We start from the raw sequence: 26,476 nt of genomic DNA, 5'->3' as shown, positions 1-26,476 counted from the left end.
CTACTCTTTACCTGCGTTTGGTGTTTTGACGCTTTCTAGTATTATAGTATGTCAGTGTGAACTGTCAATTTCAATAAAATAAGGAATAAAACTTCAAAATGCCCCAGCGTAAAATCTCCAAGAGGGATGCAGTTACTTCAGAACCCTAAATTGCTCTTGGAAAACTTCACCCAGGCACTTATGCAAATCTTACCCAAAATGAAGCAGGGATTGGTATCTCAACATCAGTTACATCTCCTCCAAGAGCAAAGCCACGTATGGTTTAATAATACAGTTAACAACTGTTAGCTCTTTGCTCAGTCTCTATATGTGTTTCACCCTTGTGTAAGGAGGTGTTCATTTGTGTCTGCAAGAACTTTGCTTACAGAAGCATTCCAGTTGCATCATGAAGACTTGGTTTAAAAGTCCAGAGAGGTTGTAGATACCCCATCCCTGGAAACATTCAAGGTGGGGTTGGACGGGGCTCTGAGCAACCTGATCTAGTTGAAGATGTCCCTGCCCACAGCAGGGGGGTTGGATTAGATGACCTTTAGAGGTCCCTTCCAACCCAAACGATTCTATGATTCTATGAAAAATTGTATGAACTGTTCCCCAAAATGTGACTAGCAGAAATGAGATTGTTTCCTCTTAACTGTTTTTCTTAACTGTTTTTCTTTCGCCTCTTGAAACACAAACCACTCTGTCCTTTGGAGAGATGCTCAGGATAGTTATGTTTCTGTACATTACATTCCCTAGGGACGTAGAAAATTATTTCTTGAAATCTAAACAGCTGTTTAAAAACAGTCTCAGTGTGTGTTACAGTTCTGCCTCAAACCCAAAAGGGAACGTGACCTTTGTTTTGATCCACAGACAGCTGAAGACAATGTTTGCTCATGCACCCAGTCTATCTCAGAGAGGCTTAGGACACAAAACATTTGCACCATGTAGGACATTTTCCCCAGCACAAAAGAAAAGCATGTGTAACCAGTTTACTTAAAGGTAAAGAAAGACAGATACAATCATTGCAGCTGGGAGCTATTCTCCTGTCCAGCTGATAAATAACTTAACTTGTTCCTAATGTGTGTTCAGCAGCAAAGCCTGGTCCTTGTCAGACCTGAAAAGTGTGTTTGTGGTCCCAAAGACTTCTCTAATTTTTCAGCCTATAGTCATTGCTCTATCAGAAACCTGTTACCTCTCACAATAACCTTGTCTTGCCTATTTTGGCTACAAGGACCCCCCACCCCCTATCTTCGTGTTCGCTCCTTCCTTCTTCCCCAGATGACTGGGGGGATGATTCAGATATTCACATTTCGGATAGGCTGCTTTGCACCTGGAAAAAGGTGGGAGTGCGCTCCCTGGGAGTCACTCATCTCCCTTTTTCCAGGATAAGTTTCACAGGAGCTGGAGGGAGAGGCTGTCCTGCCCATCAGCATTCCCTGTTAGCAGAGGAATGGTTGTGCAGTCTCCGTCAACAAGGCACATGCATATAGAATGGCTTTCTCTACAAGCTTGCTGCGCTTTGGCAAATATCACCATGACCTATTTCTTAAGTACTGGTCTCTACCTGCAGAAGCATGCCTGTTTCCTGTCTGATATGAGGTTATCAGTTGATCTGAATCCTTCCTGTGTCTTCAGACAGCACCTAGAGCGAATGCCAGGAACCCTCCACCTCTGCCTTTACTGGACATCCTCTGCACGTCTTCCCTGCTCACAGCACTGCGCATCCCCTCCTTTAAGCTTCCCTTCTGACCGTAACATTCAATATAAAGAGTCTTCTAGTCACCCCTCTTCAGTGCTTCCTTCTGGGTGCCCAGTGACACGCCGCTTCAGCAATACTTTAGTTTCAGTACGTTTCAACTGCTGCCGTATTGTTTTCCAGCTGAGATTTAGAGCTGAAGCACTGGGCTGTTGGCTGCATCTCACACTTTCTTTACAATAATGTGTAAAATTTTCCTCTTGACAGTTGGAATGCGTGAACTACCTCCCTCTGAAATTGAGTGGTGGGGTTTTTTTGGTTTTGGTGGTTTGGGGTTTTTTCCCTTTTCCTAAACCTCAGTGACCTTTTAAACTAGATCTTTCCTCCTCTCGCTTTTGAAGCAGATCCTCACAAAGGAAACTTTGAATGCAGCAGCGCGCGTCTTGCCATCTTAAACACGAGAGCTGCTTAGCTGCCTGGAACTTGGCACTCTTGGTGAGCGCTTGTCCCCCCTGCGCTGTTCCTGCAGGGCTTGTGTCTCCTGCTCTGTGTCCACCTTGTTCAAGTGCCAGCAAAAAAGTGGCAGTGATGCTGCCCTGGACAATGCCTCCTTGCAAGGCTTCTGGTGGGAGGAACCCTGCTGCAGGGAGGCCCTTTGCCCTTGCTCAGCTGGAGGCCTTTCTGGGTGCGCAGGCACCTCTGCGTGTCCCGTTGCCCAAAAATACCCCATTGCCCAAGCGTGGGTGCTGTCTGTCCTCCAGCCCCGCGCACGGCTGCGGGGGAAGGATGGCCATGGGTCCTCTGTTGCTTTGACTGTAGTGGGAAAGGGTCGCTTCGCGTTTTAGTGCAGCACATTTAGGTGGTAATAAACTGTTAAAACATGTAACGTAGCATCGCTTTGTGCCTCTGCAAAGGAGCTAAAGCCACATTTTGAGGAGGAAGGAGTAAATAAAGAGAGAATTTAAGTTCCTTGAAAATATTTGCAGTTTTTCATGTAGAAGCTGCAGTGTATAAATATTGTATGAATATCAATAGCCAAATTCTTATTTAAATGTGCCTTAAAATACCTTCTCAATTTATAGCAGAAGGAGTTACTACCTTTTTTATATCAGTTCTTTGAACTGCTTGTCATTTTTTTGGGGGCCCTGTATTTTCTGGTGATCTCTCTATTCCTTTGAAAGACTTGCTTGGAAAATAGCTAGTGGAGAATCACAATCAATTTTTACTGAGAACAGAGAAAAGTTCTTCAAGGTGTAGCTATTTCAGAATCATGTGCCTGGATTTGTATAGATCAGGGAATTGCTATTCTCCTATGCCAGGAGAAGTTTCACTAATGGAGGAACACAGGTGTGGTCATGATGGGTGACAGCTGCCTTTTTGTTTCAGGTGACTTCAGCAGCAGAGAAGGTGGAAGCCAAATAATAATATGATTCAGTAGAGGAAAAATATGGAGAAGTAGAGGTGAGGGCTTGGTAGGAGGCTGTGGGGAAAGTGGGAAGCAGAACAGAAAACCAGACACCTAAGGTGGTGGGATATCATGGGGGTTTTTTTGTTTGGTGGGTTTTTGGTTTGGTTTGTGGTTGTGGTTTTTGGTGGGTTTTTTTTTTTTAATATGGTAGCAGTCCACTACCCAAATCTGAGAAGGGAATGTTTCTGTCTAACTTGCTGCCTTTTCCTCAGGGAGATAGGTCTGATCAGATGCCTAAAAACCTTTTTTTATGGATGTGCACCCCAGCTGCTGCAGCTGGCTAAAGGAGGGAATGGGGCTGGGATAATGTCTCTTCCTAGAAGGCTGCTGCGGCCTCTGGGAAGTGCTGGGATGTCAGAGTGTGTGGAGGGTGTCCCAAAACAAGGATCTGTCCCCTGTGGTGGTGGGGTTCACCCGTGCTTGACAGACGCTGAAAGAAAGACTTTTTATTTAATAGTAATAATTTTAATGTGAATGCTGTTCAGTTCACTTTGAGAGCCATGAGAAGAGCCAGAAAGGTGCATGTGGAGACATGATTAAATCATTCTGTACACGACTCTGCACATAACAGCATTGCTGAAAGTTATTAAAATGTTAGTCTAGAAAGTAGAAATGGAAAAAATTGTTCAGATAAACTGATTTGTCTTTCTCCTTCCTCCTCTACCAGTCCAAGCAGGACTTTCATATTCTTGAGGTCTCTGTGTCTCTAGAATGACTTAAGTGATACTTTCTGTACTCCATCTCTGTCAAGATAGTTGGTATCAGGCCTCATTGACCGATAAGGGAACTACCCCAGGAAGCCTCGTTTGCTTAATTTCTTATCAGTACTCCGATTAGATTACTCCAAGTGATAACTGTTCTCCCCTGAATTTATTGCATTTCAGATTCTTGTAAACTACCTTCGGGTTTTCACTCCTTGGTCCTGGTGCTTGGCTAGACTGTAGTAATATAGTTTTATTTCTAAATAAATAGGTCCTAAACCAGCAGTGACGTACTCAGTGATGTGGAAAAATATGACTAGTATCTTACAGTTTTAAGGAAACCCTCATTATGTCATTGCACAAATTAATGTTTTTTTCACATCTTAAAATCTGCATTTGGTTTTCCATCCTCCATCTCAAAAAAGATATAGTAGGAGAAGAAAAACTAATGAGAAAGAAAGCCTGTGTGATCAGAGAAATAGGAGAGAGTCTAAAGTTATGCTAGTATTAGTCAACCTGAAATAACTAAGAGATGATGTTGGAAATCTGTGACATTGTGAATGGTATGCAGAAGGTGAATAAGGAACATTTATTTGTTCACCCTTAAAATAACGTTAATTAGGATGCTCAGTGAAATTAATCAAGTATAAAGTACAAGAAAGGAAGCACTATTTTATGTAGCACATCATGGTACTGTGGGATTCGTTGGCATAGGACTGGTGTGGAAGTCTTGAAGGGAGTGGGCAGTTTAGTGGATGCTGCTCCTCTACCCTGGGAAATCCATGATTTCTAGAAGCCAAGGGGGCTAGTCAGGGGAAAGATTTCTCTATTTACATGCTGCCCAAGTGTTTGGTAAGGCAGAGATTAATGAGTAAAATGGACTTTTGGTCAAAGTATGCCATTGCCTCTATTCTCTCAGGCTACTGAGTTTGTTTACCTGGTGTGGGAAATGGTCAGTCCTTTGGCCCCTTGTTTACTTCAGCATTCCTGCTAAAGTTACCAGATGTCAGCCTAACTGATGGCTTGGGAACTGTTGGGCAGGTTCAGCTGTCACTGCCAGCACTGCAAAACCTCGCACTGATTTCAGCCGGCAGCAGGTTAGTCTGTAACGTTGGTGTTGATGGTATTGTCTTGCAGTGGCACGTCATATGTCAGTGTGAGCAGCCCGGGATTCTGTTGATGCTTCTTGACCTATTTGATCTACTTATACAGCTATTTACATAGTTGCAGAAGTGTAATTCTCCTATCATGTGTCAAGGTCTTTTGGATGATAAACTGATTGACCTCTTTGTCATACTACTTCAATAGTTGCTTTCCAAATTATTCCTAGGTAACTCTTTTTGTAAGGTTTCCCATAGCATTGCAAAATGAAATACGAAGTGTCTGCTAGGAAACTGAGTTAGGTATAAATATATCAATAAGGGCAGAAAAATTTCCACTCTAGACCTATGTGTTTTCAATAGGCCTGTATTTTCGTGCCTGTTCTCATTGCTCATTAATTTTACTATTTTCACATAATTCTTATTTTACATGTTTCCTGAAATCACAGAGAGGTTCAGTCTACCCACTCCACCCTTTTCCTAAAAATGCAGTGTTAATGCAAATTTGCCTTAACACCTAGTCAGTTCTGATGGTTGTACGATCCCATCTTCAGTGTACGTGCAGTGCAGGAAAACTTGGGAGGCAAAATTGCGAGTCACTTCACCACTAAGCAAATGTCCAAGTTCAAAAAGTAGCCAGTGGCTTTTATTTTAAAGCCTGTAGAGAGGTGCAGCTCTTCCATCTAGTTCTGTCTGACAGAAACGTGGTTACCAAGGACTCCATCGTGCCTGCGTGTGCTCTGGGTGCCTTTGGGACTACTAATAGTGCTAGCTGCCCTCAGATCACGTCAGAAAACATTTGGCTTCCTGAAGGAGAAATGAGAGAGGATAAGGGAACTGGAGAAATAGTATATTGTGGTGTTTTGCTTGCTTTGCCAGGCTTTCCACTCCTTCCACTGTAACCATTCATGCGGAGTGTAATTTGTGACCTTGGCCTTGCTACGTGTACGTGTAAGTGGGGTTAGCAGTACCTGTCAGATTTAATGGATTCATTGGAATTTTTTTTCCTCTGAAGGTCTGAATTTTTTAATTTACGATTTTAAAGCTTTATATGCACAATTAAAAATATAGACTAGTTAAGACTTTCCACTGTTCAAAGTGATACGGTGTTATTTGTAACTGCCAAAGCCTGCCAAGTAGTTATGCTCAATGTAAGGACGGTGTCCAGAACCCATTGTTGGGATTTAAAAAAAAAAAAGGGGGGGGAAGGAGAAACCAAAATCTAACACTTCTTGTTTGGATGTTTTCAGAAGACAGGTAGGTTCGCAGACTGTGACTGCTGCTTCTGGGCTGTAGCTAAACAGACTATACAACATATATTCTTGCATGTAGATGTGAAAGAAAAGCAAGCCATCTAATCATTGGGCTTATTTAAGATTTATTAGCCTTTATTGGCAAAAGAAGGACTGTATTATGTTTATTCTAAACTCAGCTTGTCTTTGGAACTTTCTCTTTTACTTGTCTGACAGTTTTGGGTTTTCAACTATGTGTGAGTATCTAGCTCACTCTTCTGTATTGCACCATGGTTGTGTGGAGACCCTATTAAACAAACAGACCCACAATCCTGTCAGCCAAGAACTAGAGCGTATTATACGTCTCCTTGCAGCACAGTATTTCAGGTCATAACTTCTCACTGGATAGTATTTTTTTATCTCCAAACTTAGGCAGCCAATGCAATTAGGAGGACCTGAAAAATACAGTGTGTTTTACAGGGGGGGAGAGAGGTGTGAGAGAGAGGAACATCCCCTCCCAGGTAGGAAGCTGTAGAGGAGAAAGTTATCTGTGTTGCTAGAGTGTTTTGTGCCATGGTGGCATAGCGGTTGCTGTCATGGTCAGCTCTCAGTCACCATCCCACCTTCCAAAGGTAAAACTTTAGAACAAAAATGTTTAGCTAATACCAAACATCATAAGCTCTGCAGAGAAACTGCTTTTATTGCATATTGTTATTCCTCCCATCCACACACAGACTTAAACTTTTTCGTGTTCAGCAGGTACAAAATCTCTCCCTCTCTCTCTCGACATCTCTCCTGGGCTACTTTATTTTTATTTCCCACCCACCCCAAGGTCTTACTGATGCATGTCTAGTTAGTATGAAGTAATTGTTCTTAACTGTTTCCTACTTTGTGTGCTGTTTCAGAGCTAAGCTAGAGTTAATATATCTGAAAACTTGTCTACTTTTTTCCAGCTAGACCAAATGATTTACTAGAAGATGAAGTCTACTTATAGACCTTTCTTCTCTCTCTCCAGTGATAGGTTGCAGGCAGCTTTGGTAGTTTGCCTGCATGGATGTGATACAAAGTTCTAGTTATCCTGGAGTAATTGAAATGGTATCTCCCGAGTAGCACAAAATAGTGTGAACTCACTCATTGTTAGTTGGGGGAGTTTCTTCAGGCAGGATTATGTCCATATCGGCAGTTGTACATAAATAATGGATTAAGGAAACATCCACTATTTGCCACTTCTTTGTCTGTCATATTAGCATTGTGTTTCTGATGGTTTAATACCATGCTCTGCTAATGCTGTCATTACCTCTTTTTCCATCCTTCACCATAGACTGCTTTGACTTTGATCAGAGGAAGATGGTGTGACAATGGTGGAAATACAAATGGTCAGAAAAAGGCAGCAAGAATGCTAATTTTAAAAGTTTTGCTATGGGTCTCCAGCCTGAGAGATGAAAAGTCTTGAGATCATTGAGTGATGCTCTGTTCCAAAATGCTGTCAGGGAAAAGCCAGTGTCGTCCTGATCTTCCTCTTCCTACCTCTGCCCTTCATGCCATGTATACTATCCACGTGTGCTTAAATTGTGTGTGTTTAGTCCCTGCATGCTTCCTGCCTCTGTTACATTGTGGGAAAAACGTCTTTGCTATCTGTTACATCGCTAACCGTGGCACTTCTCATGACTGCATCCCTGGCCGGTAGTGGGTGGGGTACCTCTGCAGTAATGCCTGGTTGTATGTTCAGCTGCGTGCACCAGGCTGGGCTCTTGTGAGTCTCTGTTGACTGAAGGAGACGGTCTCTGACTGTGTAGCCTCTGGAAGACACTGAGGCAGCCCCCAGCATTAACCTCGCTGTGGAAATGGGCTGGCAGAAGGGTCAGGTGCAGCATGCTTCTGAGCCCCTCCTTTCTTCTTGTGTACATTACAGTGGGGCAGGCGAGTCCTTGCCCTTCCTTTTACTATCTGCCTCTTGCTCTCTGGAAATAGCAAAGGTTGCAGCAAAGCCTGAATGCGAGCCAGAAGCCCTGCACTGCCATTCCCTGTCCTTTCCTCCCTGACCTCCTCCTGGAGCTGTCGGCTTGGACTGCGGGAACGGTCCCCCCAGGAGGGCAGCGTCTCCCCGCTCCTGGTCCTGGCTTCTGGCTTTGCCGGGCCCAGCCCTGCCTTGCCTTCTCGCCTCTTCCTGTCTCGGCCGGGCTTCAGCACCCTGCCGGAAGCAGCAGGACCTTTCCGAGGGGCCGGGGGCAAGCAGGCTGGACGAGCAGGGCAGCCATGCACGGCCTCTCTGCGCTCCGGCCCCGCTCCTGGAGCTGGGGCTGCGTGCCACCCTCGTCCCCCCCAGGTATGCGGGTCTGGGCTCGGGGTGCTGAGGGTGAGCCCTCGGGTCCGGTGTCGCTTTCAGGGAGCTGGGGTTGGCTGGGCAGCAGGCGTCTTCCCTGATCCTCGGCTTTGCCTACCCTCTGCTGTGGTAAGAATTGGAAATAGCTACCCTGCTCATGCTCCCGAGAGCTCACATGTGCCTTTTGGGTCTTGCAAGGGTTTCTGCAGGTGCGATGAGTTTTGCATGCTGTAGCTGATGGAAAATGTCTTCTGAACAAGCTTTATGCTTTCTGATACTTGACTGTATACTGTATGCCTGCGTGTTTTGCAGGACTCGGCATACTTTTACCTTCAGAGTTTAAAATAGTATTTAAATATGATGTACTAGTGGTGAAGTGGTGATTAACCAGTATTTGTTATAGTTGTACTGATTCAGTATCAGTGCGTACGTTCATCTGCTGGTTTCTGCCTCAGCCTTGATAGCAGCTCATCACACAAACTACTTGTATCCAGCAGCTGAATTGTGTAAGAATCGCAGAGAAAAACATGGGAGCAGTTCTGTATTGATATGGTATCATGCATACATTACTCTTGCAGAGTTCCTGAATGATTACTAAACCTGCTGTACTTGATGAAGTTTTGCTTGCCTTGCAATGCAATTTTAAGGCCTAACAGATGTTTTTGATGTGCCCTCTTGTTCCTGTTCACAGCTGCAATTTGCACATCCTGTAGATCTTTCAAAACGTGTTGATAGGCAAACACCTTGAAAGTCAATTACTTGAATAATTTTTTTTTCTCTTTAGATGACAACCAAAACAAAACCAATGAAAAGAAAGAGAAAAAAATGGTTTCTCAGAAACCCCTTGGTACCATAGAATATACTGTAAGTATTGGTGTGTGCTTTGTTCATGTCTGCTTTTTGACAGTGGAGTTGTTGAGGTCGAGAGGGAGCCAGTGGCACAAAACTGAAAGCGCTAAGTGAATGCTGGCTGCAGTTTGTACCTGTCTCAACAGGGATTGCTGCAAGTATCATTGTGTGGGAAGAGCTAGGCTCACGTCCTGAACCACTCACTGTTCAACCCAGGTCCTCTGCCTCTTCTCACAGCTGTCAGTCCTGTTTTTACTTCGGCACCATGGCTCTTTAGTAGAGTAATCAGTTTTGTTACTCTGAAAAATACTTCCATTCCACAGTGTTACTTAGGTCATCAAATAGTTGGCCTGTGCTTGGTCCTGAGATGATTTGAGACCTCTTTAAGCTGGAGCAGGGTGGCAGTGTGCTGCTGCGGCGGCTCAGAGGACTAGCTCTGCCCAGGAGGTCTCTGTGTGTGAGCCAGCCAGGTCCCTGAACCCCACCCTCCATCACACAGAGCGACTGTGGAAAGCGAGTGTCCCAGCTGGGAACAGCACAAATGCCTGACGTGCTGCGACTGCTGAAGGTCTGATGAACTTTTCAGTGTGTGTCCTTTCCCCACTTGCCAGACCAGTTCTAAATAAGGTGGTGCTGCTTTAAAGTTTTATGAGAAAAGGAGAGGGACATCTCTAACACCTCTCCATTTTATCTACTGTATAGTATGAGAGAATATTTTTTTCTTTTTATTGATACTGGCTTATCACATAAGCTATTAAACAGGGTGTGTTGAGACCATCACATCTGTTCCCTGCAAACAGTCTGTTAGACGGTTTTAGTTCAGCTGGTGTGCTGAATGTTCACTATGGTATCTTAAGCTTCAACTCTTTCTTCAGGCTGGAAATCAGGACACCATAAACAGCATAGCATTAAAGTTTAACATCACCCCAAACAAGCTTGTGGAGCTCAATAAACTTTTCACGCAGACGATTGTGCCAGGCCAGGTAAATCTTTTATGTTTTTTTTTTAATACCTGAAACCTGATTATTTGCTATGTATTTAAAAGCTTTTTACTACTTTCACATATCTTTTAGGTACTTGGATGCAAGGATAATGGACAGTAATTTAAATCCCTCAAAGGGGAACTCGCTAGGTCATTACCTGGAGTTGAGGTGCGGGGGGGGCTTTGTAATTGCCATATCTGACTCCTATTATTTATTTGCTGTCACTAAAGCTTAAAAATGACTCTGAAGCTCGAGAGGGTAATGTAGCTGTTGCAAGAGAGTCGAATTCTTGGAAAGCCTAGGTGAATGCTACATATAATACATTAAAGAATTAGAGAGTTAGATACAGTAATTGAAATGGCTCTTTGCCATTATGTTGGGGATGAGTCAGTCTCCTGTAAAATGAGAAACAAATGGAGATAGACTGTTTTTGGGAGAGTCAGGTAATGGAAATGCAAATGTGAAGGCTAACACCTGGTTCATGAAGAGCAGATCTCTACTTCTGCTTCATGGACATGAAGAGATTGAAGTGTCCTGATTTGCAGATGGGGAAACTGAGGCACAAAGAGATGGCATGACTTGCCTAAGAATACCCAGCAGGCAAAAGCTGAGATAAGCAAAATGGTTTTATTTTTCTGAACATTTTTAGTTTAAAACTAAACTGTGAACTTTTTTTTTAACTTTAAAAGTATCTCTCTTTGCTCTGACACTTGCAACAAATGACTCTGTGTTTTTATTTGGGGTGGAGGTCCAAAGCTGTACTGCAATTTTAGTATTGCTGTACTAAAAATCTGGGATGTTTACTGTGAGGGAATGTGAAAATTCGAACAAAGCATTATATTTTTATATACACTTGTATTAGTGTAAGGGTTTTTTTCTTTTAAATGTAGTACATGATGCTAAAATGCTGGTTCGTATAAAGAATTTTTTCTTAAATTCGGAGATGCAAGTATGTTTTTGGAAACAGACAACCTATAGCGAATTGTTATAAACTTCTAGCACTAAAAATCCCCCATCTTCAGCAATGGCCTTCTCTTTGGACCAGAGTTTGCTGTTACAGGTTAATGACTATTAATAGTCGTTTTACAGTTACTTGTTTTGTAGTTGCAATAGTTGCAAGACAACCTGGGATTGTAACTTTGGGGGAAAATAAGGAGTTTCTCATTCTGTAGAAAATGTTCTATTTTCTTGCTTGTGCTGCAAAACAAAACGTAGAGCTAGATCCTGTAATTAATTAGACCTGCATGTGTCCTGCCATCACCACCCGTGAAGGAGTCTAGAATAAGTAGTTGTTAAGGAGTGCATTGCAGTCACGAGCGATCAATATTGGGCTGTCTTTCTAGTAGAACGTAGTAGTTACAGTGAATAACTTTTTGAAGCTTGTGTCTTACTGTTCTGACATACGTGTTTGTATTTAGATTCTCTTTGTGCCAGAAACAAGCGCTGCGAGGCTGTCTTCTTTCAGTCCTGGTGCTCCCGTTTCTCCTTCATCATCAGATGCCGAATATGATAAACTCCCTGTAAGTCAAACATTGGTTCACTGGTCTTAAATTCAGAAAATAATTTCTGATTCTGAAGCTGAGATTCAAGGCTGTGTAAATAGCAGGTTTTTGAGGTTACGGTTCAGACCTTGTGTGTAGTGTATTGACTAACGCTAATTTTAATTTGCTGTACTACAAAATTTACCATCTCTTTAAAATATTCCAAATTAAGGGAATTCTGTCTGAGCATAGAAACCCAGTACAAGTTCAGTTGGGCCCAGAGTCTATCAAAGCAATGGAAAATGGTGTATAGTTTTTAAAGAATAGAAAGTTAAATATGAAGAATTATTTAGTGTTTCACCCTGGAGATTTCTGTGCTGCTCTGCATTCCGGAGCCTTGATCCTGCATTGGGATCCTTGAGCACGGAGGCTGTTAGTTTAGTCTGAGCAGCCAGTTTCTTTCTAGTTAAGCGTATTATGGTGGTACCCATATATAGACTTGTCTTATGTAGACAAGACTGCTGGATTTAATCTTTGTGAAAGGCCTTGGCATAGCTGATCTTTCATTTTCCTTAGAAGGGTGATTGGCCATGATGATTTTGGATAGTAGTCTTAGGGAGTTTAGCTGTCCACCTGCTGATGTTAAAGCAATTAGACATTTCAAATCCATAACTAACGAAAAGGAAAGTGGAGAGAAGCCTGAAGTGGATAACTGTGTTTAACCTTAGACTTACGCCTCTGTGCCACCTGCATGGGGAGTCACACCAGTGCACTGTGTGCAGAGGTCTTCAGTGTAGATGAGGTGGCAGGACTGGCCCTTTCTTAATGAGAGTACATCTTTGAAATTCAGTGAGCTGACTTGCCTTGGCATTGTTTAATTTCTTGCCTGTTATTTGTATGGAGGGTTTTTGTAATGTTACGAGGTTTTTCTTCCATACAGGATACTGCAGGAAGTGTACATACATACATGACCACCGCTTTTCTTCTTTAAGCAAAAGGAAAATAGTTGGTTGAACCTGGCCTTTTAGTTGCCCAAAATTTAAAAGTGTATGATTCTGGTCCTGTTGCTCTGCACTGAACTTTTTCTTTTTTAAGGATGCTGATTTGGCAAGAAAGGCCTTCAAACCAGTTGAGAGAGTCCTGTCCTCTACTTCAGAAGAGGATGAGCCTGTGGTTGTCAAATTTTTAAAAATGAATTGTCGTTACTTCACAGATGGTAAGGTAGGTGGAACCTGACTTTTGGGCATTGTTTGAGATTCTTTAAAAGCAAAATGTTTGGATAATTGAGAGATGAATACTCGGGGAGTCAAATGTGCTCCATGTTGTAATGAATGTAAATGTTATGATGGCTTTATCTGTCACTGCTGTGTTTATTGGTACCGTGGTAATATGCTGTATCATTTTGTTCTCTCAATTGTTTAATCTGTTATGATAACTGCTTCATGAAAGAGTAGCTCTTCTACCCATCTTCATTCCCTTACCATGACTTACCAGAATTATCTGTTTGAGTGTATTGCTAGATACACAGAGAAAACTGCACTTTAGAGTTATGACATGTCAGGATTAGTTGTCCAGTTCCATCAAATTGTGCAACAGTTTTATAAAATAAGCACATGCCTATCTGTTTCATTTATGACTTTAAGCTAGATTTTTAACTGTTTCCAGAGCAGTGTTTCCAAATATGTCCATGTTGCTTCTGCACTTGCTAATGAATGTCATGCAAACCCTAATAAAAAGATAAATATTGCATGATACAACCTTTTCTTTCTTTTTCTTGCAAGCATTCTTGTAACATACGTGTTCCTACTGGGACTGCAACCCTAAGTTTTACAGCAGCTGTTTTAGAAGCAAAGGCACAAAGCTTGGGCAGTATTTTAACCCTCTTTTCTTCTCAAGGTTGTAAGACACTGTCTTCTTGAACTGTCTACTTTGATATATCTATTCTTGTTGATTCTGGTTTCAGTTAGATGCCTGCATGTTTGGGCTTTCAAGTTCTCTGGAATTTATAACACTGGAGATGCTAACCATTATAGTTTAAACATATTTTTCCCTTAGTCCTGACTTTTGTAAGATGGATGTGTTTACACCTACAGTTTTTGGCTTCTTTTCGCATCGAGTGGATGTAGACTGTATTTAACCACTCTGCAATTTTTCAGTCTGCTATTTTGTAGAAAGTAATAGAGGGCTACTTGATGTCTCGCATGTAAATTAGGGCAATACTGTCGCTTTGTTATGTGATGCTTGCTAGGTGCAGAGGATACAGATTGCCAGTTTTATGGCTGCAGGGCTGAAAAAGTAATTTGCAGTCAGAAAGATCAAAAGTGGGACGGCTTCTTTGCCAGTGTAGCTAAAATCCCTTGTTGCCTTGCTTCCTGCAGTGGCTGGGTAGGAAGTACAGCCTACTGATGTATTGCTCTTCTGGCTAAATAGAGTTACGTACCAGTGGGAGAAGCCTCTGCACTTGATTTTGATTCTTTCATCCAAACACAAACCAGGCATGTGTGCGTGAGTCATACAGGAGAAGCAAATGGGAAATACATACAGACTTCGCTTTACAAAGGAGCAGGCACATATATACTCACTTGCCAGTGCCAAGCCATCAGCTTGGTGTCTCCCTGATTTAAAAAAAAACAAACCAAGCTTGTGGTCCTTTACCTGCCTATTCGTTAGCCTTCCTTGGCTTGCCTTGCAGATGACCGTGGATAATTAATAGTACCTACAGTGTAGGTCATTCCTGTTGATCTGTGGCTCCTATTTGTCAGATGTCATGATTTACGCACACCTTCTGAGTTGGTCTGGTGAATTTTGTAGCTCATCTGGAAGAGAGGGTGCAGGAGCAAGACATTGGAGATCTCCTTTTTAAACCTTGAAAAATGGTCAGTTGTCATAGGTTGAATGCTGAATAATGGCTGAGGCATCCTCTTATCGAATCCATGGCTAGAGCATGTTTTCAAGAATTAAATGCGTCTTCTACAGCTGTGCAAAATATGCTTGGATCAGTGGTAGAAGCTGCTTCTAGATCAGGGAGAAACTGTTTCATGTCAGGTCCCTATATATAGAAGTTTTTTGCATGTACCTCTGGGAGAGCAGATCAAGGGGAACTGTAATGTAGCTTAGCATAGCAACCTTGACATTTCCATGAGTAAGACTGCCTTCAGGTGTGCTGGCTGCATAGAAATTCATGTATCGTATGAAGGTGTCTGCATCTAGAATAAAATGGTACTTTTTTTTTTTTTTAAATCCACTAACCTATTTTGTCTGAGATAGATTAACAGTCTGCAGTTTTAGCTTGTAGCAACCAGCACTGAAAGTTGAATAGTTCAGAAGTTTTTCCTTATCGGCCAGGAACTTGGGTGTCACTAAGCAATCTTTTTCTTTACTCTCCTTACAATGTCTGACTTAATGCAATTGGAAACCAAAATGTTTTGTTAGCAAACGTTGCATGACGGGGTATAAAGAGGCAGGAGAGAGGTTTTTCTTTTTAGGATCGTAGCCTAAAATCCAATACCAAATGATAAGTGTATCAAGTGTGATGTGCTAACTCTTCCTTCTCCTATTTTAGGGTGTAGTTGGAGGAGTCATGATAGTAACTCCAAACAATATCATGTTTGACCCACATAAGTCTGATCCTCTGGTAATTGAGAATGGCTGTGAAGAATATGGGCTCATCTGCCCCATGGAGGAGGTTGTCTCAATAGCTCTCTACAATGACATCTCTCACATGAAGATTAAAGACGCATTGCCATCGTAAGGAGTGTTCTTCCCTGAACTTATGTTTACAGATTTTCAGTAAGGGTCATGGAAAAGGAGGGGGGGGGTTGTGGAGGGGAAGAGTTTTAATGCAGCAGAATAAAACAAATCAGGGAAGGAAGGTGCCAGCAAAGGAATGATTCACTTGTATTGTTCTTCCTCTTTCTTTTTAGAACACTTCAGTAGCAGTAGAGAGATATGGGTCATGAATATGAGAACCAAAGTACGAAGGAGACCAGTAAAATCCAGTAACTATGCCACATTGGTGGCATGCCATGGTTGGGCTCTTGCACTGACCCGTCTCTGGGGTTATTTCGGTGGAAGTGAAGAGGGTTAGATTTGGACCATTTGTTGTGTTACCAGGACTGTTCTGAGAGGAGTATTTAAAACTTCTGAAGATAACACAACTTAACTGCCGTCTTCAGTACTTACTGAAATACCAGTCTGTGGAATACTTCCACTTCAGAACCAGAAATACATTGATAGTTCGCATTTATAATACATAATAGATGTTCTGGGATGGGCTACTTTCATTTATGCGTAGTCTAGGCACTGCTTATGTATTTGTTCTAAGCAAGGTTTTGTCCTTACAGGCAACACCTGTTGGATCAGTGAAATTCATCTGCTTCCCTCCATTTTCTCATTTCAAGAAAAACTTTCCAGATACTTGTGTTGTGCTCATTACTAGTGTGTCTAGTAACTTTTCAGTTACTTTTAAGTGATGAGAATCTTGTTTTCTCATTCACCTCAGACTTTTTAGCAATAATGAAGAGCTCAAGTTGTATGCTGTTAAGTTTTTAAGAATTTTCCATCTTGAAATGTTTTATGATTTAAAAGAAAGAAAAATCTGCTTTAAAAAGAAATCTTTGGAGAAGTCTGCATTCAAACAGTACATTTGAGTAATGGAGAAAAATAAACCAAAAGAAACCCAACTCTGTTGCCTGTCACTGTTTTGCAGTAAACATGTTCAAACAGGGTATGGCTTATCTCCGATTTGCTTTCTTCTCAAAAATACATTTGTACTGACTAGGGAAGCATGGATGGTTGTAGAGGTTGACTCATTCTCAGGTGTGGGAAATAATATTAATATGGTATGAATGAAATTCCAGCAGCTAAATACATATCCTGTGGTTTTTTGGTTACTGAACTTCTGATGACTTGCACATTGTTATTACATGTGTACCATTTCTTCACCCATGTGGCATATTCTGCCAAGTGGTTTACTCATTTTATTTCGGTATTATCCTTTCTGCATTTTCCTCCATTTTCTTTAAAATCACTTATTTCCACTGACATATGTTTATTTTGGAGAAAGTAATTTTTCGTTGAGTTTCAGAGCTTAAGTTAAGTTGGTATATTATTTATTTTTTCTTTTCCGTTTTTTTTTTTCTGTTTCCATTTTGCTTTTAACATCCAATGTACATCCATCATTTTCCCTGACAGTGACATACCAAAGGATCTTTGTCCTCTGTACAGGCCAGGAGAATGGGAAGACCTATCCTCTGAGAAAGATATCAATCCTTTCAGCAAATTCAAATCCCTTAGCAAGGAAAAGAGGCAGCAAAATGGGGATCCGTCCATTGCTCTGGGTGCCAAACAGATAAAGCCTCCAGATAAGGAAAAGGCTGCTGATTTTGAAGTTCTTCAGTCATCTGAGAGTACAAGCTCAATCAAGTCAAAGTCACTGGAGTTTCCCAGCAACATCACTGCCACCAAACGTTTGGAAAAGTTTGCTGTGGATCCATGTGCCAAGGAGCCTTCTGGGGAAAAAAATGCTTCAGATGTCAAAACCAAAGAAAAATCCCTTTTGGGAGAAGGCGAGGATGACTTCATTGAGCTGGAAAAAACGACATCTCATACGGATAGAGGGTTGGACAGGAAAATCTCAGTAACAGAAGGCTTGCTGGTTGACCCCAGGGAGTTGGGGAGAACTAAGCAGCAGGTAACAAAACCCACTACAGAAGTCCAGGAGCACTTGACAGTTGATTCCTTGGAAAAAAAGGACAGTGTTGAACCTAAAGCTGACTTAGACTTAGAGCTGTGTGAAAAGCAAGATGTTATCCCAGAAGTAAACAAATGTGTCAGTTCCCCGACAGGTAAGGTGGAGACTGCATTGGACACTAAGAAAGAGCTAGAGAAAGATAAACTTATTGAATTTTACCTCAATAAAGATGGGAATGGGTCTCAGTCATCTGAAGACTTACACAAGGCTGAAATCCAGAAAGGTGAAAACAATAAAGCAATTGGCATAGACCTTACACTTAGCTGTTCAAAGTCCCACGCTAATGAAGTCCATACAATTAAAAGTATGGAGCTTGATTCCTGCTGTGTTGAAAGGAAAGCAACTTCATTAGAAATCAGCTCAGCAGCAGCAGAGGAAAAGGATCTGAAAGAGTCTGTGGACTCTTCATTAGTACCAGCTATAGACAAGACCTGTCAAGAAACACAGTTAGACAATCAATCAGAAATCAGACTGTGGCTGCTGCAGAAAATTCAAGTGCCAATTGAAGGTAGGTCTCTGGTTATCCTTGTTTCCTCTGAGACTTGGACAGCATTATAACGGTAACCTTTGAATTGATAGCCTTCTGCTCTAAATTTTCTCTTTTCTATAATACCTGGTCTCTCTCTTTTTTTTTTTTTTTTTTTACTCTTGTATATTACATTTTTATATTATCTGCTATTTAGAAGAAAAAAATACCTTCAAATTCCCTAAGCTTTCTGGTTATCCTTGTTTCCTCTGAGACTTGGACAGCATTATAACGGTAACCTTTGAATTGATAGCCTTCTGCTCTAAATTTTCTCTTTTCTATAATACCTGGTCTCTCTCTTTTTTTTTTTTTTTTTTTACTCTTGTATATTACATTTTTATATTATCTGCTATTTAGAAGAAAAAAATACCTTCAAATTCCCTAAGCTGCTAGTTTGATAAGTAGCTTGTGTGCTCTTTCCATATTCAGTGATCACTGTTTACATAATCTTCACGTCTGTTTACTGGCTTTAAGAAGGACAGTGAAGTGTCATCCAGTTGTATTGACAGGGACACTTCATGGCTAGGAATTGTCAGTCTGTATTGGTAATTTCTGTTGCTTCAGTGAAGTCTGTCAGTGTATTTCTGATAGTATCCAAAGTAGTACTGCATTGCTGTAAAGAGGGATGCCAAACTATTCTTGACACTATTTACATCTGTCTAGTGTCTTTCATGCTATGGAAACGGTTAAAGAAGTGATAGATAGGAATATATGTAGAGTCTTACTGACAGATCATTTTGTCCTGATTGGTCATTGGGTTATTATAAATAAAATTCAGGCTGTTACTGGAAAGCATATAACAAAATGAAATCTCAGTTTAGATAGCGTGTACACTTATTACTATTTCTACTACAGCCCAGTGCCTCTAAGCACTAGTCCATCCTGGAGCGCTGATGCTCCTTTCTTGGTAGCTCAGTGAACCAGTAGACATACCCTTGATTCACATCAGGGATGCTAAGAGTGGAAGTCTTTATTTTAAAAGCAGTTGTTCTTAAAATGATTTTTCCTTTCTTTTGGAAGGGTTTATATCTCACTAGTTGTATTTGGTGATCGTTCTCATTGGGAGAGGAAAAAAAAAAAGCTGTATGTATACTCCTAAAATGAATGAGGCAACTTCAGTGTGATTGAGGCTATAGTTTAATAAGCAATTTTTTTGTCGCGCTAGCAACGTAACGAACTTAAACTGCTCTTATGCTTGACCCTGTCTTGTGCAGACAAAAGGTGTTTGTATGGCTGTCTGATGGTCAGAGTTGAGGAACTGATTGGGGGTGGGTGCGCGCACGCGTGTGTGCAGGGTTACCCTTCAACTGGGTGGGTTTCCTGGACCCAGTCAAACACTGTCCCCTTTACTTGCCTGCTTCATGTTGCAGTTTGCATCCTGATCATCTCACTGATTGGTTTTCCAGGGCTGTTCTGCACGTAGCTCTACAGCTGAGGGCGATACAGGCTGTGACAAAATGTGAATAAATGGCCACAGTTTAGGATGAACAAGGATTTATTAAACCAGTTTTGCTATTGAATGACGTGTCAGGTTTAATTCTGTGTACGGTGCCTCTAAGTATTCCTTTGTGTGAGATTATTAATATTTATGACAATGTTTTATCAGCTGCAGTATTTGGACTTTCCTGTAAGAAGCTCATTTCTTTCGTCTCTCATTCAGATATGCTTCCTTCAAAAGAGGAGAAGAGCAAGACTCCTCCAATGTTTCTGTGCATTAAAGTAGGCAAGCCCATGAGAAAGTCCTTTGCGTCTCAGGGCACCACCATGTCTCAACAGTACAGTAAAAAGATAAAGCAACCAGAGTACTGGTTTGCTGTTCCTCGGGAAAGGTAAGCTGCAGTTCATAGCATGAAAACATGTTTTGTTTTGTTGTTTTTTTTTTTTTTTTCTTTAAATGTGTAGTGCTTTCTAGAGTTGAATCTGACTTTCCCTGCGTGGTCCAAGGTGTGAAATGCAGCAAGGATGCTGAGATGAGGAGAGGGGTGCCCTCGTTTCATTGCATGCCAGAGAGATAAAGAACTGTTTGTTGCTGGCCTAATATGGCTCCCAGTGGGAAGGAAGAAGGGATCAGGTGCCACTTGGAAGATGAAAAGAGGGATATACGTGCAGCTAACGTGATAAAAGCACTGGGGGATGATCTGGGTTTCGGCCGTAGTCTAGGAAGTGAGGAAAAGGGGAGCAGTGGCAAGAGAGGCAAGGAATCCACTAAGGTGCCAGTGCTAAAAAATAGGTATTTCACATGAGCGAAGGGGTATGATGTGGAAAAGGGAGACACTCCTAACGGAATGGGTGTGGCTATTTCTGCCTTCAGGCCCATAAAAAAAAAAGTTCCTTCCTTTGTGATAAAATCCATTTAAATTTTTTATGTGCCTGTAGGTATGTATGTATGCATAAATAGTGCTATAGCAAAAAAAAAAGAAAAGTGAAAGCCTGTAATTTTCCACATAAATCACCCAAGAATTTTCACTGGCTCTGAGGAATCAAATCCCTGGTCCTTGCTAGAAGGCAGCTAGAGCAACTCTCCGGTCTGTTGGTGAACCAAAATAGGGAAATCAGTGATCACACTTCTGGTGAATTAGATACCAGGAAGGAAGAATCTGAACTTGTGATCAATCTCAAAGGTGTCTCTGTAAGATGCAGTCAATTTTTTTCTTTTTTTTAATAATTTTTCAGAATATTTAGTTTTATTTTCAAATTTGTAGCATCTGTGTTGATTTAAGTGTTTATTTCTTGTATTTTAGAAATGAGTGTTTTAAGCAGACCAGTAGTGTGGAAGTTGCTGACCAGGGGAGGAGGGGGAGAGGTTTAATCCGGCTGGAATGTGGCCATCGGGAATGTAGCTGAAGTTAGCTTTTGGTTTGCTTGCTATCTGCTGAACCCAGTCCTTGGCTCCTCAGGGATTGCAAAAGGGCGGGTTCAGAAAATTCTAGGTTAAAGTGTGAGTAAATACTTCAAGGAGTTGGAGTGATGCTGTAATATAACACAAGGTCAGTTATTGCTTTGGGGATAGTGTATCTAATGTTGAATAAAGCTGCTGAGCTGAACTGAGGTCGTCTCCAATCATTGCTCTGTGCAACAGGTAAATCTATTAAGCTTCTTACCACAAACTTGGAAAACAGCTTCTTTACTTGTCATTTTATGAGCAGAAATTTTCTGATTAGTGAGGGGACCTAATCCATGTATAAACTGAAGTGTTGACAACTGGCTTATACTTAAGTTTTTAGAATGAGGAAAAAGTAATTTCTGCAGTGAGCTGTTGCAGCAGCACTTGGCTGTACTGGCTGACAGGTCAGATCTTTGCTGTCGGGGCTGCTGTTCAGATCTTGATCAAAATTAGTGGTGAATGTAATATAAGATTGGGTCATTTTGGTGCTGTTCATGCATGCCTGTTTTAATACCGCAGAGGTGCATAAAAGATCATGTAGAACTTAAAATTAAATGCGAGACCCACTCGTTCGTATTAATGCAAGACAAGTCTTTGCCTAACAAGTCAGTGTTTTCTCCAAACTCTCGGATGCCTTCCCAAAGCAAAATGCATCACTTCCTACCCGCTGGTGATATTCTTGCACTAGTATTGCATAGCATATAATTGTCAGTGTTGCATCTTGAGTGCCATGGACAGTAGGTCGTTTGGGATGGCTTTGGAATGTATTTTTGGTACAATGTATTAAAATAATTTACTGAGTTTAAAAACATTTGGAATGCAATTTATATTCATATATGAAAATATCAATCAATATCATCTCATTGGCCATAAAGCAGCATAAATAAAACACTTTCTGTCCAGTGCACATTAGCTTGTGCAGCATCTTAATGTTTTGTAGTAATTAAAAACAAACAAACAAACCAAACCTGGACTGAGATTGTGAAGAAATTGGTGTGCATGTCTATAGTCACTGTGTAAGTTAAATCTTCCTCTCATTTGCATTTAATTACATTTTTCCATGGTCTCTTACTGTTTGCTGTTAAAACAGCTTCTGTCATCAATTGTGAAAATGGCTCCATTTTCAGCCTGGGGCCTGTAGCCCACCGCCCCCGGTAGAACTGCTCATCCATCTTCAGGCTGCTGCTGCTTTCCTGGCCTTAGCAGGCTGCATGAAGGCTGGACTTGGGGTGTGTCGCGGGGGGGGGGGGGTGGGGTGGAGACGTACTTACCTTTTTAAATTTTTTTTTGCCTTCTTTTTTACTTTTTTTTTTTTAATGGAAGCCTCTGGAAACATGATTAATACAGAGAGAAGACTGTTAGGCTGATATTCTTTATAAAGGCTGTCAATAAGTCTTAAGTCTTGATTGCCTTTTGTGGCTGTTGTAGGTTTTCTCTCTTCCTACGTGGCTTCCCGGGTGCCGAGAGTGTCCTGGCGTGCGTCGCCCCGTGACCCGCACAGCGTGGCTGAGTTAATCAGTGACTACAGGGCTGCTTTGCATTGCCCGCTTGATCACAGTGGTGCTCGGCTTGACACGTAGCAGGGGGAGATAGACATCTTGAGTTGCCTTATATACGGATTACTACAGATTACTCCGTCTAGGGCAGCTTCTTGTCGGGTTCAGCTGAGCAGAGAGGCACCCATGTTTTTGGACACTGATAGAGAGATTGATTCTTTTCCTGAGAAGTCTTGCAATGGGTATAGCTTACAGTATTAGAGGGTAAGTCTTACACGCTCTTACTAAATGGATTTATGTTTAAATGGTATGCAGATTTTCCACCCTAGTGGATTTTGAGTAGTAGCAGGTCAGTAATTATGTCACAGATTTCCTCAGGGTCTTGCAGAGGAAAATGCCTTGCACTGGGGCAGAGATAGTAATGCAGAATGTCTTTGTTTATAAACACGTGTCCTAACAAATAATTTCCTCATTTTAGCATTGACTAGTTCCTCAGTCAAGAAGTAGATCTCACTGATTATCTATAATATAAATTTGGCAGACAAGTTTGGTTTATGAATGTGTAATTTGCATTGATGTTGATGTAAAAGACATTGCACTGAGATCATGCTGCTGAGAGAGCCTCTGCTTTTTTGGAAGTTTCTTTTTTGAGAGCAGGCAGATTTTCAAGGAGGAAAAGTAACAGGGCTTGAGCTTTGCTTCTGTTTTTCAGTCTTAGCTTCCTGCCCCATTGATAAGTTTGGTTTGGGGAGTTGGGTGAGTTTTGGTTTGATTTTTTTGTTACTGTTTCTGTGGGGTTTCCTTTTGTAGAGCAAGAATGTTGCCTGGTTGTGACTCCTGTTAGTATCTAGTGCATAACACCCTGTAGTTAATAGGTTTGAAGCTGAGATCTGGAAGAACTTGCAGCACAAGTAGCTGGAGTCAATACCTACGTGATGCTTCCATGCAGTTACACAGAGCTTTGCATAGAGAGACAATGGTTAAGATGGTTCTGATGCTGAAGGATCACTCTTCCATGCCCTTGTTAATGGAATGGAATAGGTAGCATAAAGCTTAGATTTAGACTCCTTTTGAATTAGCCTTCTACAAATAGAGTACTCCTAGGCTCCTGATAAATAAGATATCAAACTATACAAATAAAACCTATGAAAACCTGTTTGTATCGATAGCTTAATATCTTATAATGAGGGCTCATATAAGTTTATATAAGCCTGTATAAGCATATGAGGGCTTACAATACCTTAGCCCTCATAAGATTCATGAATGATTATCATCTAGTCAGGCATGTTTATAACAAAGTCGTAGGACTCCTCTGAATTAATTCCTGTTTCTAGGCCAGGAGCTGTGGTTGGACTTAGAGCTTTTGTACATGTATCACAGGATGCAGAAACCCTCTCCCGCTACCCAAACACACAAATTTGGAAGTAGCCCCCCTCCCACCTGTGACTGACTTGAAGACATTCATTTATGGAAAACTGGTTTGCCTCTGCCCTCAAAGAAGTCAGATATTGTTGCCGTATCAACAGAAATGGTGGTGGTGATGATGTCAGTTTGGGACCTCCTAAATTAGAGTATATCTTTTAGAAGAAAGATAATTTATGGTTCCCCCTCAACAATCAGCTGTAGCTTGACAAGTTGTCTGGTGTGTTTTATTGATAATTGCCTTTGCTCTTTTTCAGTGCACTATATACCTACTTCAATTTTTCTGGCTTCTAGTCCCTGGTTGTGGTTTTATCTGTATTACCAGGATTCAGTTTCTCTTAATGTAGGCTATCACAGGGTATTGCTCCTGTAAGCTAAATAACTCTTTTTGCCTCTTGCTGTACGGCAGTTGGTTTTGCATCTCTAAGCTGCAACACTTGAGCGTGACTTGGGAATGGTGCACCAGAGATGGGCAGAGTATTCCAGCAGTGGTCACCAAAGTGTCGAACACCAAACTAAACACAATCTCATTCCTTCTGCTGAATGTTGCTTTCTTGGTACGTTCAAGGATCGCACCAAGTATTGTCATCAGTGTGCTGGTGCGGAGCTCTTACTCCAAAATTCAGAGCTGTTATCCCAGGTCTCTAGCGTCCTTCTGCCACGGGTAAAGTACTATCCTGCAAGCACAGCCTCTGCTCACTGTTCTTCAGTGTGTGCTCTTCTGTTTGGATGCATTCACACACACAGCTGATTGTGCCCAGTTTACAAAGCAATGCAGTGGCATAAATACCCCACAAAGCTTTTGTCTTACACTGATTTTATCACTTTGCTGTCACGATCTTTATGTCATGTTTTGTACTCTCCAAAATCAGTTTTCTACTGAATTTATCTCCTTCACGATAAACTTTTCTTTTTACATTTGTTTTGTGCCCCGCGTGTGTGTGTTACTATGAAGGTCTTTGTAAGCATATTCACCTTCCTTTTAATCTGGCTACAGCTGGGTAGGGATCCCTCTTTAATCAATGTTCCGTCTTTCATTTTTGATTTGTGTCTCCTAGGTTGGGTGGTTGTTTTTTTTTTGTTTTTTTTTTAAGAAAAAGATTTTCCTGTTACCATCTTTCCCTTTTGAATAATTTCTTTCTGGGGTGATTAACTGCAGATTTGTGAAGTTGTTTCTTTCCAAGTATTTTATGTTTTATTATGTTTCTCTGTTAGTGCATGACACACTCATAAGCATGTGATCACCAAAACAACTATTGAGTTCTAGGATAAATTTCCTTGCAGCTGTCAAGTTGGCTGTAAGAGTATTCCTCAAGCAGTGGTTTTTCAATTTAAAAATAGTCTCAAATTTTTTTCAATTTGGTAGCTTGGAAATACCACCATCGCATAATGTTATAATTTTATTAACAGAGAAGGGATGCTCTGCATCCCCTTTCTGAATGACCTCACTTCTACAGTCACCTATTTCTTATTTTATGCTGCTGCTTCTTAAATCTGGAGTGTCTGGATTTATTTAGCATCTGTCCATGGTAGAGGAAAACTTAGTTATGGACTACTTAAACTGAGCATATACAGGTCCGTGGGGCCTGACAGGAAATACTCTGAGTGTACTGAGGAATTTGGTTGATGTTATTGCAAGGCTGCTTTCTATCATCCTTTAAAAGGTTATGATCATTGGGAGAGGTCCTTAATAATTGGAAAAACAAATACTGCAACCATCTTCAGAAAAAACGAGGGGGATCTGTGAGAGCACAGGGCAGTCAGCTTCACCTCGGTCCCTGGGAAGATTATGAAGCATGTCCTTATGGACACCATTTCCAAGCACATGGAGGGCAAGAAGTGATCAGGAACAGCTATCATAGATTTACCAAGGGCAAATTTTTTTTCTACCACCCAGATAACTTTTCTGTTTGGGATGACTAGCTCTGTGAAAAAGGGGAGAGCAAGGGATTGTTGTTTTACCATGACCTTATTAAGGCTTTCAACACTAACTTCCATAGTATCCTTATAGCCAAATTGGAGAGATGTGACCTGGACAGGTAGACTACCAGGTGGGTGAAAAACTGACTGGACCATTGGGCTCAAAGGGTTGATAGCTACTCTGAGTGGCAGCCAGGTGCAAGTGGTATTCCTTGGGGACTGGTACTGTTTAATGCCTTCATCAGCGACACGGACACTGGGACAGAATACACCTTTGTCATTTCGGGGGATGATGCCAAATTTGAGGAGTGTTCATATATTGGAGGGCAGGGCTGCTGTTCAGAGGGACCTCAACACAGAGGAATGGGCTGACAGAAATGTCAGGATGTTCAGAAATGTTCAGAGAAGGCAAATGCGAAGTTGTGCACCTGGGGTGGAGCAGCCCCTGCAGTGGAACAGTCTGGGGATGGGTGGCCTGGGGAGCAGCTCTGCAGAAAAGCGAGCTCTGGAAGTTGAGAGCAAACTCAACCTAAGTCAGCGGTGTGTCTTTGCAGTAATGAAGGCTTCACTTCTTGCTGGCCTGCGTAAGGAAGAGCATAGCCAACAGCTTGGGTGGTGGTTATTCCCCTCTTCCTTTTGGATATGTGGTTAAAAAAGGTGGGGG

General features: G+C 41.6%; 1 protein-coding gene across 1 annotated transcript in view; it reads left to right on the top strand.

Moving 5' to 3' along the window:
• NCOA7 (nuclear receptor coactivator 7) overlaps positions 1–26,476 on the top strand; it is a 116,448-nt gene that overhangs the window by 59,376 nt on the left and 30,596 nt on the right. The window contains exons 5-11 of the mRNA XM_009289108.1: positions 9,284–9,363; positions 10,224–10,331; positions 11,750–11,851; positions 12,908–13,033; positions 15,375–15,559; positions 17,006–18,072; positions 19,751–19,919. Coding sequence (XP_009287383.1) covers positions 9,284–9,363; positions 10,224–10,331; positions 11,750–11,851; positions 12,908–13,033; positions 15,375–15,559; positions 17,006–18,072; positions 19,751–19,919 — 1,837 coding nt within the window. The remainder of the gene's footprint in view (positions 1–9,283; positions 9,364–10,223; positions 10,332–11,749; positions 11,852–12,907; positions 13,034–15,374; positions 15,560–17,005; positions 18,073–19,750; positions 19,920–26,476) is intronic.

Source organism: Aptenodytes forsteri, unplaced genomic scaffold (genome assembly GCF_000699145.1).
Source record: "Aptenodytes forsteri isolate BGI_AS27 unplaced genomic scaffold, ASM69914v1 Scaffold217, whole genome shotgun sequence".
In the NCBI taxonomy this organism is placed as follows: Eukaryota; Metazoa; Chordata; class Aves; order Sphenisciformes; family Spheniscidae; genus Aptenodytes; species Aptenodytes forsteri.
Note: the sequence above shows the minus strand (reverse complement) of the source record. Positions and strands in the feature narration are given on the sequence as shown.